General features: G+C 44.8%; 1 protein-coding gene across 1 annotated transcript; it reads right to left on the minus strand.

Annotated features, from left to right (window-relative positions):
- Nucleotides 1–2815: 2815 nt before the first annotated feature.
- Nucleotides 2816–6623, minus strand: LOC131303137 (uncharacterized). The gene is made up of 5 exons (XM_058329929.1): nucleotides 5897–6623; nucleotides 4914–5794; nucleotides 4430–4762; nucleotides 3944–4279; nucleotides 2816–3535 (listed from the first exon to the last, which is right to left on the minus strand). The coding sequence occupies exons 1-5, from the start codon at nucleotides 6621–6623 to the stop codon at nucleotides 2816–2818; spliced, it is 2997 nt and encodes a 998-aa protein (XP_058185912.1).
- Between the last annotated feature and the right edge of the window lie 7162 nt (nucleotides 6624–13785).

The following is a 13785-nucleotide window of genomic DNA, read 5'->3' on the forward strand; positions in this document are numbered from 1 at the left end:
TCCCGACGATGTTTTGATTCACCGAGTCAGGAGCACTGATATAAAAGATCATAGGGATCATCATCCCGAGCATATTACCGTACCCCTAATGGCCATTTGCGAGGCTGGGCTTCGGTTCCCCCTCCACCCCTTCCTTAGGGAAATTCTTTGGAGATTTAGTTTGGCTCCCCATCAACTTGTGATCAACAGTTACCGAATCATCATGTCGGTCATCGCCTTGATCGAGAGCCAAGATCTTGATTTCAGGCCGACGGACCTCTTTTTCACATATACAATGTCACGTCATGGTAAGTCTGGCTGTCGGTACCTCACAACTCATCCCAAAAAGAGTCCTCTGATAGAAGGTTTATCCGACATGGATAAATGGGCCGATTTTTATCTTGAAGTTCATGGGAACTATGAATTTGGCAACGGTCTGCGTCGGTTCACAGTTCCTAAGGTTAGGGACACGAGAGGTACTACTGAACCGCTCCTTTTTTATTTTAATAAATATTCATCCGGCTTTTCTTTTATTGCTGACGCTTTCATTTTTGCCATCCCCTGTTTGCAGAGCTCGGTTCAATATCGAAGGGACTTAACACCAATTCCCGAGAAAAAGCCTGCGACACGCTGCTCGCCCAAGCTTGCCGACACGCTCCAACCCTTCTTGACTACCGACCCTCATACAAGGGTGTGCTGAGGAGGAAGGAGAAGAATAAAGAGGCTGAACCAGGAAAGGAGAAAGCAGACGCCCTCAAGACTACCGGAACTTCTAAAAAGGGGGGGGGGGGGGGGGGGGGGGCTTCAAACATTGAAGCCGTTCGGCAAAGAGGCAGTAAGGAGTACGCTTGCCGAAGATTGGATTTACCGCCGAGGAGTGGCTCACTCCGTTTTTATCCGACGATTTAACCGACCCTGTTGTCGATGAGATGTCGATGAGAAACATCCCCAGGCCTGTCATCCCAACAAAGTCGGCTAACCCAGGTCGCGGCCGAGGCTCCGCGGACCAGCAGCTTCAGCAAAAAGAAAAGAGACAGAAGATATCTGAGGATGTTCCACAGCCGAACGTTTCTCAATCAGCTCCTTCAATTGTTGCCTGAGCCTCTCCGCCCCATGAACAAAGAAATCTTATCGAACCTCATACCGACCTTACTGACCCTGCAACCGAGGCTGCCGTTCGACGTCAATTCAGCCCTTCTTACACGATGTCTGACGCCAGAGTCCTGCAGCTGAGTGATTCCGTTAAGGAAGAACCGAATCTTGCAGTGACACTCCTAAGGGGTCTAGCTCTTCCGAGAGACTATGATCAGGTGCCAACCGACCTAATCTCTGGGCTCGGAGAAATGTGCTCCCATCTGGTGTAGGTATTACTTGTACTTTGTTTTATTCCTTGTCATCTAGCCTTAGAATTTTCTTGTGGAAATCTTAACTTTTGTTTTTGCTAGGCCGGGCAAGCTGCCTTGAAGGCCTATGATAAGGCTACCAAAGTCTCTGCCAAGCGTGAACGATACAGATCTGACCGAGATTCCTACCGAACCAAATGGAGGATCTCAGATCAACAAGCAAAGGATGCAGAGGCTGAGGTGGATAAGCTGAAGAAGGAGCTTGCTGATGTTAAGGCTGATGCCGCGGCCGATGTAAAAAGAATGAGGGGAGAGGAAGAAGAAAAACTCAGGGCTGCCGACGTCAAAGGTTATGAAGCTGGAATTAACCGAGCCGCTTTGGAGTATACCCAAATAGCTCATAAGATGGTGAATGACAAGCTTGAGGCTCGGCTTCCCGATTTCTTTAAGCTGGGGTATACTGCTGGTGCCGAGGCGATGGCTGCGGTTATGGCGATTCAGGCCGATTCTGGATTTCTGAAGCAGCTTCCCGAGCCTATCGTGCCTGATTTAGAGCTTCCTTATACCGAAGAGGAATGCCAACCATTGCCTCCCGAGGATGATGATGAAGAGATGGCCGATGGTGATCATCAGGGAAAAAATGCTGATCAGCCATCCGAGCTTCGAGAGAAGAATGCCGAAGGTGGGGATGTTCAAATCGACTAAGATGGACACGTTCCAATCATAAGCCGCTTAATGAATATCTTTTGAAAGTTAGAAGAAATTTTTTTCAAGTCGTTTTTCTTTCTGAATATTTTGAACTTTGTTTTTGAACTGGATGGCTCCGAACATTTGAAATTTGCCATGCCAGATGTAATAGTTTGAAGGGGGACGGCATCGAACGGTTTACCAAGCCGAGCCCTCTTGGTAGGAGTTTCTGAATTTTCAGTTTATGTTTCAATGACTTAGAAAAAATTCTCAAATTTGTTGCTTTGTTGAATATTCCTCTATGCCTTAGAAATATTTTCTGAGTTTGGCCGAAGGTTAAGCAACCTTGGCTTGTTTTCGAGTTGTCATTATTTACTTGTAACAGTCCCCTACGTTGGTATAAGGCTCGGCATCAAATGCCAGCATTGTACCAAGGTAATATGTTAAGTAAATGTTTGAAGTGGCAATTAGTTCAAGTCAAAGTATGAACATAGCCGAACCAATATGTTGGTCGAATTGTGGCTGGAAATCAAGTTGTCCGAGCCACGATGTGTTTGCAGTCAATAAATCCGAACGTAGCTATAATGGTTTAAATGCCGAGCTGTAGTGATCGAAGTAGGAACAATGTAATCGAATATAGAGAACATTGATGCTTCAGAAATAGGAGGGACTTCTCATTAAATAAAAAGATGACCAAAACAGGTACAGCATTTTGGTAAGTGACGAGTAATAAACTTGTAGGGGATGTGATAGATCAAGACTGAGGAGAAACTTCAAAGGTATGCCTTCCTGAGGTTTAGAGCGTTCTAGGGGTTCTCAATTTCCCTTCCTTCTTTGTCTTCCAACTTGTATGAGCCATTGCCGACCTCCCTTATCACTCTGTAGGGTCCTTCCCAATTTGGTTTGAATTTAGTCTTCTGGTTGGCTCGGACAACTTTCCTCCAGACCCAGTCGTCGGTTCTGAACTTCTTGAGCCTTACGTTTCTATTGTAGCCCCGAGTGACTTCCTGCTGATAGTTAGCTAATTTGAGCTGGGCAACGTCTCGCTTTTCTTCGGCTAAAATAAGCTCAATTGCTATAGCATCATTGTTGGTTTGTGGATCAAAAGTTTCAGTGCGCAGGGTTGGGAACCTGGATTCAAGGGGGATGACAGCCTCCATGCCGAAGGCCATTGCAAAGGGAGTTTGGCCAGTGGAGCGTCTCGGAGTGGAGCGGTAGGCCCAGAGGACCCAAGGCAGTTCTTCGGCCCATTTTCCTCGTTTAGAGTCTAGCCGACGTTTGATGCCAGCGCAGACAGTCTTGTTTGTTGCTTCGGCCTGGCCGTTGCCCTGGGGGTAGGATGAGGTTGAATTGAAAAACTTGATTCCGAACTCAGCGCAAAGTCCTGTTAACTCTTTGCCGACGAATTGGGAGCCATTATCTGAAACAATCGCATAAGGCACGCCGAACCTTGTGACGATGTTCCTCCAAACAAATCTCCGAACGTCTGCTTCAGTTGTTGTGACTAGTGGCTCGGCTTCCACCCACTTTGAAAAATAATCCGTTGCAGTTATCAAAAACTTGAAGCCCCCAGGGGCAGTTGGAAGTTTGCCAACTATATCCAAGCCCCATTGGGCAAAGGGCCAAGGGCTGGTGATAGGTTTGAGAGATTGAGCGGGCTGCTTTGGTATAGGAGAAAAAAGTTGGCAAGGTTTGCACTTTTTGACTACTTCTTCATAATCCTTCTTCATTCCTTTTTAGAAATATCCTTGACTGAGAGCTCTTTGACAGAGGGAACGCCCGCCGGAGTGACAACCGCAGCTTCCAGAGTGAAGTTCGGTCAAAATAATTGGGACCTCAGTTGGATGAACAACTCAAAGATATGGCCCTGTGAAGCTTTTCCTGTAGAGTTAGCTGTACTCAGAGATCCAATAGTGGGCTGTTTTGCTGCGTACATGGTGGGCCTCCTTTTTGTCGGAGGGGAGCGTGTCATTCTTGAGGAACGAGACGATCTCATCCATCCAGCTAGGGCCGATGGAAATGCCGAGAACTTCTTCCGAGACTTCGAAGCTTGGCTGGTGGATCTCGCCGAGGCTGATGTGTCTGTACTCGGATGCTTTGCTTGCCGAGGCCAAACTTGTAAGAGCATCGGCATGTGCGTTGTTCTCTCTGTTGATCTGTTCAATGTGGAATCCCTTGAACCCTCGGATTAGCTCAAGAGCCGTAGCCTGATACTTTATCATCCTTGGGTCCCGAGCTTCATAATCACCTGTTACTTGGTTGACGAGCAGCTGAGAGTCACAAAAAACTTGTAGGTCTTCAACTTGTAAACTTGTTGCGGCTCGGAGCCCAGCTAACAGTGCTTCATATTCAGCTTCGTTATTTGTGGCTGGGAAGTTGATTGTGATAGCATTTTCATGAAGAATGCCACAAGGGTTTACAAGGACAACCCCTGTACCCGCACCGTTGCTGTTTGATGCCCCATCAATGTGCAGCTTCCAAACGTCTCCACTAAATAAGTTCCACGTTTTCCGAGCCTCTTGTTGTTCTAGCATTCCATAATTAGGCTTAACCAATGCTTTTTCGTCCGGGCTTCCAGGGGTGAATTCTGCAATGAAGTCTGCTAATACTTGGGCCTTGATTGCTGTTCGAGGCTCAAAATGGATATCAAAATTTGCTAACTCGACCGCCCACTGAGATACCCGGCTTGATAGGTCGGCCTTCCTTAAGAGGTTTTTAAGTGGAAACTCTGTGAGGACTATGATGAGGTGCTCCTGAAAATAAGGGAGCAATTTCTGAGTTGCTGTAACCAATGCTAGAAGAAGCTTCTCCAGCGGCAGATATCTGGTTTGTGCTGGGAGTAAGGTTAGACTAGTAAAGTAAATTGGTTGGTCTTCAATCCCGTCGGATAAATGCCGAGCTTACAGCATGTGGAGAGACAGCTAAGTAGAGATGGAGAGTTTCAAAAGCTTTTGGTTTGACGAGAAGCGCGGCCGAACAAAGATAAGATTTCAGCTCGGTTAGGGCTGCGTTGCAATCTTCCGTCCACTTGAAACTTCGTCGGCTTTGCTTTTTAAGAGTTTGGAAGAAGACGTGGCATTTATTTGATGAGCGGCTAATAAACCTGTTGAGGGCCGCTGCCATCCCTGTTAGCTTCTGAATTTCCCGAGGAGTTGATGGTGGTTTTAATTGCTGAATAGCTGAGATTTGGTTCGGATCTGCTTCGATTCCACGCCGAGTGACCAAATAACCGAGGAACTTCCTGGAACTAACTCCGAAGGCGCATTTGTCGGCATTTAGCCGTAGCTTGTGCTTCTTCAGTAATGCGAAGACCTCGGCAAGATGAGAGAGGTGGTTCTCGGCTTTGAGACTTTTGACGACCATATCGTCAATATAGGCTTCCATGATCTCTCCGATGAGCATTCCGAACAATAGGTATACCATTCTTTGAAATATGGCCCCCGCATTCTTAAGACCGAACGGCATAACCAGGTAGCAGAAGAGGCCCCTGGGGGTGATGAATGCCGTCTTTTCCATGTCGTCGGGGTCCATGGCTATTCGGTGGTAACCTCTATAGGCATCCAAGAAACTCAGCCGAGCGTGACCCGCTGTTGCATCTACTAATTGATCTATCTTTGGAAGTGGTAGGCAGTCCTTTGGGCAAGCATCATTCAAGTTGGTGTAGTTCACGCAGACTCTCCATTTTCCATTCTTCTTCTTTACCACCACAGGGTTCGCAAGCCAAGTGGGGTATTGCACTTCTTTAATGGCACCAGCCTCGAGGAGTTTGTCCACTTCTTCGTTTACTGCTTCGGCATGAATAGTGGCCGATCATCGAGGCTTTTGAATCACTGGCTTTGCTGATTTTGAAACGTTGAGTGAGTGCTGGATGAGCTTCGGGTCGATGCCTGGCATATCGTACGGCGTCCAAGCAAAGACTTCAATGTTGGTCTTTAGGAACTGAAACGTTTCTTCACTCTTGGTTTTGGGCAAATCGGCGCCGAGCATGAAATATCGTGATGCATCCTCGTTGAGTGGGAATTTGATAAGATCTTCAATGGATTTTTCTTCAGGAAGAGATCCGACGTCCTCGAGAACCGGTTTTTCAGGGATTTCAACCCAATGTACTCGTTTGGAGCTTGATGTCTTTCTGATGGCCGAGACATAACATTGTCTGGCCTGTAATTGGTCTCCGAACAGATCTTCTTGTTTGCCGTTAGCGCCGATGTACCTGACCACCTGGTGGTAGGTTGAGGCGACGACTTTTATTGAATGGAGCCAATTTCGACCAAGGATTGCGTTGTATGGGCTCGGGGCGTCCACGACGACGAACTCCAGATTATAAGCAACCGAGCCGGTAACGACGGGGAGGGTAATCCTACCGAGAGGCCAAACGGGAGTTCCACTGAATCCAATCAAGGGAACTTCTGCTGGGAGAAGGCACGACTCTGGGATTTTGAGCTCCTTGAAGAGCGATAAGTACATAACTTCAGCCGAGCTTCCTTGATCTATAAGCACCCTTTTGATGGAGTGAGTTGAGATTTGCACCGTGACCACCAGAGCGTCGCTATAGGGTGTTTGGATGCGTTGAAGATCTTGCTCGGTGAAAGTGATTGACCAGGGACGCTCAAGCATTTTCATCCGTTTAGGTGCACGATCGATGGAAAAAATTTCGCTAACTTTCTGAGCTTTGTCAAGCTCTAAACGAAGCTGTTTTGCTGCCTCCTTTGTTGTTGGTCCGTGAATGATGTTGATTACTCCGACCGGACGGGAAACGGGATTTTGCCCACCCGCGTTCGGCTGTCTCCTCGGCGTTTTTGTCTAGTTAATATGATCATCGAGAAGTCCCTGTGCCGCTAGATTTTCCAAAAGTGCTTTATACGGAGCGCAAGCCGTGGTGTAATGCCCGAGCTCGTTGTGGTACGAGCATCTCTTCCGACTGTTGTTATTGCCTTCTTCTGTGTTCAACTTGGGAGGGTTCGACCAGACAAAGAATGGTTCCCTCTCTAACGTACAGAGGAGGAAATAAATTGGCTCTTTAAAAACAGTGGTTTCAGCAATATAGTCATGAGCTTTCGGACCCTTTTTTTCCGCCATCTTGACTGTGTTGACCTGCTTCTTCGGCTGGACCGCGACCACAGGTTTTGGTGGTGCGATCTGAGACGTGGGGATATGAAGGCTTTGAGGTGCGTTTGAGTTTTGTCATCCTTGGAGTTCTCGTTCGGCGAGAAACTCTTCGTAGGAACAGAACTGTTCAACTGTCCTCATTAGCTCGTTCATTCCATGAGGTGCCCGTATTGCCAGCTCATCTAAAATCTTGCTTCCAGTTTCCAACCCATTTTTGAAGTTCCTTGCTGCCCAGTATTGATCAACACTAGGTATCTCGTTAAACAATTGCCAGTAACGTTCGGCATACTTCCGAAGTGTTTCGCCGGGCTGCTTCCTCATTTGTGCCAGGGCGTCTTCTTCCTTGGCTTGCTTTGTTGCTAGTGATGAACTGATAATTAAAAGCCCTTTCAAGCTCTTTGAAACTATGGATCGATCCTGCCTCTAATTGGTTAAACCAAAGCAGGCCGAGGCGCCCAAGACTCGAGGGAAATGCTTTGCACATGATGGCGTCGTCATCGGTGACGCATGAGATGATGCTTCTGTAGCTGATGAGATGGGTGTATGCTTTGATTGTGCTGGGGTCGAACTTCTGGAACTTCGGGAGGTCGAGCCCTGGCTTCGGCAAGGTGGCTTGGATCTTGGCCGAGAAGGGTGATTCCGTCAGCTTTTTCAATTGATACTCGTGAGTTGGCCAAGGGGGGAGACCTTCCCGAGCGTTCTGAGATTTCTTCGATGCTCAGTATTCCTGTTCCCTATGTTTTTCTTCCAATGCATCATGCTGGCGTTGGGATCCCCTTTCTCTCTTCTCTATGGGGACCCTTTTGTGGTCCTTTTCTGGAAGATTTTCAGTATGATAGACCCTTCGTTGACTAGGACGATTGTCCTGCCGAACGACCACACTTACGCTCTTTTCACGATGAAGTTTTCGAGTGCTTCCCGAGTTTGTTGCTCGCTGATCGTAGGTTTTTTCCCGAGGGACTTCATCATGTTCAATATGGTGGCTCTGAGGACCTTTCCCGTTTCTTCGCGGCGTTCGGCTTCTTCGCCGTTCGGATTCATACGGGATAAGAGCCTAATCGTTGTCTTGAAATTTTACGGTATCATAACTTTGGGAGCCTTGGGAATATTCGTCTCCAGCCGACGAACTTGAGAAAACAGTGTGTGGGCTTCCTTCTCGTCGCGATTCTCTTCCTCTAAGTCCCGCACCATTACCGAGACGTTGATGAACCGGGGAGAGTTGCTGCCTAAGGCGAGCGCTATCCCCGGCTCGGTGCTCTGTTAATGGTGGGTCCAAGCGATCATGGACCGAGATTCTATGCGGTCGTCCGTCACCAACCAAAGGAGGAGGAGGTGGAAGGTTGATAAGCACCCAATAATGCATATTCTTGGTGCTTAAGTCCTCTAGTATGTTGTGTTTGTACATATATGTTGTCGTTTTTATGCGATATTGCACGTAAGGTGTGTTTTTGTGTATTTCAGGCAATTTGTATAAATAAGGTGCGTTTGATCGTCAAGGAATGCTCTGGATGCAACCAAGTACTCAAGACCAAGTGCCACCCCGTTGTGGTACTCAAGAGATGGTTTGGAGGTTGCTCTGGTTGCCCAAGAGTCAAGGGGATTGAAGAAGAAGTGAGGATTTTACTAAAGCTACTCATCTTTCGACGTGCTGAGGGTAGAATTGTCATAACTTTTGATGTACAAATTACTTTTGATCCAAACCATTGGGTTAGAAAGTAGGCTCAACGAGCTTTCCAACGGTTCAAAGAACGCCTAAATCCGAGTTCGGGAGTGTCCGGAGCGAGTCCGCAAAGTTGCCTAAAAAAGCTGTCAAGCTTGTACCGGTACTGGGAATTTCCCAGTACCGGTTCATAAAGTCCAGAGATCAGTTTTTCCAGTATTTTTGAAGGCCTTGTACCGGTACTGGGCAAATCCCAGTACCGGTTCATACTGGAGAAATATCCACGTTTTTGCTACTTTTTCAACCTTTCATTTATGGAAAGTTTCCACTTATGGAATGTTTTTGGGATATTTTGGGGACTTTTTAGTCCTTTGTAACTTAACTTTAGGGCCCTATAAATAGGCTTATATGCCATATATGGAAAGGATGGCCATTTTTAGTTAGATTTAGGCCTAAGTCTTTCTTTTTTCCTAGAGAACTCCATTGTTGTTCTTCAAGCTTTTGTGTTGATTTCTTCAAGAACTCAAGTAAGTGTTTGTCTTATGTTAATTTCTCGTTTATTAATGTTGTAGCTACGCTTCAGATCTTTGCATAAATCAAGTTTATTTTCGTTTTCTTCGGTTAAATATTTCGCTCCATTTTCTTACCATGTCTAGTCTTTTAGCTATGTGTAAGTAGTCTTTTGGCTAAGTCTTGGGCTAATCTTTCCCAATGACTTAGGCGGTTATTTGGTTCTCGAATCTTCGGGCTTAAAATCATGGTTTTTGGAATTGGATTAACCTAGCCATTTTGGTCTAAGCGAGGGGTCTTAACTCCTTAGTATGTCGTTTAGTCAAGCGGTCTTGGCAAGCGACATACCGAGGGCTCATGGCCTCCTACGTGCTAGATACATTAGCAAAAATAGGTTTGTTTAGTTCCGTTTAATCACATCTTTTGATAAACATAGTCATTAAAGTTAAATTCTCCGGGCGTGAGCACGCGGTCGTGACTCTCGCTTGAGTTATAATCGAGAACCGGTAGCGGCCTTTGTCAAGGGATGAACGATCCCTAGACTTGCCTCTTTTAAGTTAATTAAGCTCATTTCTAGTCTTTTCCTTAATTTTCACTTTTAAAGCAAAATTAAGTTGGCCGTCTTGAACGCCGCATTCTATCACTCATAAGACCTTGCGGGATTACCTTTGTCCCAATCAAACTTTTACACCCCTTTGCATAGCCACTCATGACGCCAATGTTTTAAAAAGTCGTATGACCATTACCAATTGGTTTGCTCTCAAGAAACAAATTCAAACTTTTGCCGAAAGAGAGAATGAGTCCTTTTATGCATGTTGGGGAAGATACAAGGACTTGTTCATTGCGGTCCCAAATCATGGCTTTGAAAATTTTCAAATTGCTAACTATTTTTATGATGGACTTTCTCACAAGAGTCATGGTTTCATAGATGTGTTGTGCGATGGTAAATTGTTTGATAAAGAACCCGTTGAAGCATTAGATTTCTTTGATCTATTGGCTCAAACTTTGCAATCTAGGGTTTTTGTTAAACATTTTCAAGAGTCCAATTCAAATGCCATGGAAGAGGAAATTGAGCTGCATACCTTTGCTGAAGATGTTAGTTTAGATTCTGACAACTCCTCAGCGTCTGATTGGGGTGGTGAGCCAGATGTTGAGCCTGATGTCCAGTGTTCTCCCCCTGTGGATCCCTCTCTGTGTGACGATCCGGGGGAGAAATTTCTTATTGTTGAGAAAATGAATGCGGAGGTGGACTTCTTGAATGCTCTACTGAATGAGCAGGATGGGAAGAATGTGTCTAGACCTGAGAGTTTGTCTCCTTCCTTTGAGGAGATACCTTCCATAGAAATTTTGAACCATTCAATACTCTCAGGTCTAGACGATGCCACCCCTCCTATCGTGTCTCCACCAGTGCAAGAGCTTTTAAAAGTCGAATTGATTGATTTTGTTGGTGTTGATGAATTTGATTTGGTGTACCATCCTCTTATAGTAGATTTTGTCAATAGTCTGAAAATTGATTTAGTTTGGAATATGCATTTGGTGGAACTCAAGTTTATGAAACAAATTCGGCACTTGCTTTACTTCAAATATTTATTCTTGTGGCATGGTCAAATTCAATTCTTGATAAAGAGTATAAATTTGAGTGGTATGTTCATGGTAATAATTTTTGATGCCATACTAAATGTTCGGAGCCCGCGTTTGGCTGAACGTACCTAAGCTCTTTCTTTCCCTCTTTCTCTTTTCTTTTTCTCTTTTGATGGTCTGGTATAGCCACCTGTTTCTCGCTTGGGAAGTGGGGAGAAAAGTATGACTCGTGAGATTGCGTGAAAATCGGTTGGTGTTCTTTGTTGTTTTCCTTTGTTTATCTATTTGTTGGCGCCCGGATAACACGAGTCGGGCGGTACTAATGTCATTTACTTCTTAGTAGGTAGTTGGTTCTTAAGTCTTTTGCAGGGTGAACGTGCTACCACACCAGCCTTGGTGGTTTGGATCTAACGTCGGAGTGATTGAGGCATTCAGGAGCCCTAAGCATGGGTGCGATTACGCGTCGCGGTTGTTAGTCCAATAAAGCTTTGGCCATGATCCTGTGTGACTAGCTATGGTTCCGATGGTGGAGCCGAAAGAGTGAGCCTTGAAAGCGGTTCCAATGATGAAGGGAAGCAATGACAAGAAAGCCTCAAACTTGGTCGAGGTATAAGGGGGTTGACATTCCTCCCGGAGGTACAATTTTTGTTCTCCCCTCTCTAATACTTTTGTCTTCATGCTATGAGGACATAGCATCGTTTAAGTTGGGGGGAGGGTTATATATGTGCCATATATATGTTATGAGACTTGTCTTATTTTTCTGCTTTTGTTAAATTTTCAAAATTTTTGTGCCATATATATGTTATGAGACTTGTCTTATTTTTCTGCTTTTGTTAAATTTTCAAAATTTTTTGTGCAATCTTCCCTTGTTGGAAGTGATTTCGTATGTTAGATACTTTAATTATGCTCAATTGTGTCAATATGGAAGAGTCGTGTATCCCGTCGAATTTGCTTATGTGTTTGAATCCATGTCACATGCATATACATGAATATTGATGAACAAGTTGAGCCTAAAAGTAAAGTCAAGTTGTGTGCATCGTTAGAGTAGAGATTCGTTTCTTAAGCATCCCATGCTTTTTGTTCTCATTTCTGCACTTGCGTAAATAATATCTTTTGTTCATACTTGAGTAGTGTATATATTTTTTATGCATCTTATTGGAGTTGTTAGCGTACTTAGGAAATGATTCAAGGCATTTTTGTTTGATTAAACCGCATAAGAGTCACCTCGTCCTTGTTTTGAACCGTAGTCCGAGTCTCTTCTGTTGTTTAAACCTAGGTAACCGGATGTTTGGAGGGTTGTGTGTCAATAGTTTTCAATATTTCAAGGAGGTTTGGGGGTGATGTGAATGTGATAGAAGTGGTTGGAATGTAAAAAGGCGAAGAATTGGTACATGATTCTCTATCTCTCCTTTTCCACTACAAAAGCTAAGGCCCCAAATTTTCATCTCCCTTTCCAAAGTCCTCAAAATTGGCCCCTCAATCTCTCTTACTTCAAATTTCATTTCAAATGACCCTATTCCTCAAAGAAAAAATCAAAGAAGTACTATGAAAGAGCAAATCATATACGAAAGATGGTTGAATACTTTGATGAGAGGATTGGTGTGACTACCGGGCTAGCTTACATTCCGGATGAGAAAGAGTCCGATAGAAAGGGGGAGCTCAATGCTCAATACCGTGAGGAGCCGGATGAAGATGAAGATTATGTGTGGTGGAGTCGGTGGTAGTAGTTTTTCTTTATTTCTTTTTTTGTAACTTTGTTTGGTGTTTGGCTCGATATGAGGCCATGCCTTGGTAGTTTAGAGTCGGTAGTGGCCAAGGGTAGATGAACCGTGCAAGTATATGGCCACTACATTTTTGTAGTCCCTTTCTCTTTGTATCCAAGGTCGTTTGAAGCTAATAAAGTCCTCCGTTGATCTTTTGTACGCTAATTAACTCCAATTGATGCATGGTCGATATCTATTATTACTTAAGTTGTGATTGTCCTAGTCGTTCCACACTTGTCAATAATTAGCTTTCCTTTTGTTCTAAGCGCCCTTTTGATAGCATGCGTAGCTTTTTGTCTCTGGCTATCGCATTTACTCGCTAGCGCTTGTCATGGGATGTATCTTGTATCTCACTGTGTGAAAAGTCGAATAAGAGCGTATCCTTGTGAGTTTTTGAGTCGAAACTCGTTGTGGTGCACACACGCTTGACTACTCTAATATGGCATAATTTGTTCATCCTAGTTCATGGCATGTTTGTGAGTGGATTGCACGTGATCGGATTTGAAGGGGTGTTTTGGACTCTTGCCTAGTTGAAGTAGTTGAGCATAACTTTCGTGTCTTGAATTTCAGGGAGATTGCTTAGCTTCGTTTAATACATTTTGATTTAGTTTGCTAGGGACTAGCAAAGTTCAAGTTGGGGGGTGTGATAAGCACCCAATAATGCATATTCTTGGTGCTTAAGTCCTCTAGTATGTTGTGTTTGTACATATATGTTGTCGTTTTTATGCGATATTGCACGTAAGGTGTGTTTTTGTGTATTTCAGGCAATTTGTATAAATAAGGTGCGTTTGATCGTCAAGGAATGCTCTGGATGCAACCAAGTACTCAAGGCCAAGTGCCACCCCGTTGTGGTACTCAAGAGATGGTTTGGAGGTTGCTTTGGTCGCCCAAGAGTCAAGGGGATTGAAGAAGAAGTGAGGATTTTACTAAAGCTACTCATCTTTCGACGTGCTGAGGGTAGAATTGTCATAACTTTTGATGTACAAATTACTTTTGATCCAAACCATTGGGTTAGAAAGTAGGCTCAACGAGCTTTCCAACGGTTCAAAGAACGCCTAAATTCGAGTTCGGGAGTGTCCGGAGCGAGTCCGCAAAGTTGCCTAAAAAAGCTGTCAAGCTTGTACCGGTACTGGGAATTTCCCAGTACCGGTTCATA

This window comes from Rhododendron vialii, chromosome 10a, assembly GCF_030253575.1.
Source record: "Rhododendron vialii isolate Sample 1 chromosome 10a, ASM3025357v1".
Lineage (NCBI taxonomy): Eukaryota > Viridiplantae > Streptophyta > Magnoliopsida > Ericales > Ericaceae > Rhododendron > Rhododendron vialii.

What these genes read in the sequence shown, in the direction of transcription:
- LOC131303137 (XM_058329929.1), bottom strand. Translation starts at nt 6,623, where the DNA reads ATGCTTGAGCGTCCCTGGTCAATCACTTTCACCGAGCAAGATCTTCAA. An exon ending in TAGCTGTCTCTCCACATGCT is followed by an intron (nt 4,763 to 4,913) that starts GTAAGCTCGGCA and finishes CCTTATTTTCAG; the next exon opens with GAGCACCTCATCATAGTCCT. An exon ending in CGGGTACAGGGGTTGTCCTT is followed by an intron (nt 4,280 to 4,429) that starts GTAAACCCTTGT and finishes TGTGACTCTCAG; the next exon opens with CTGCTCGTCAACCAAGTAAC.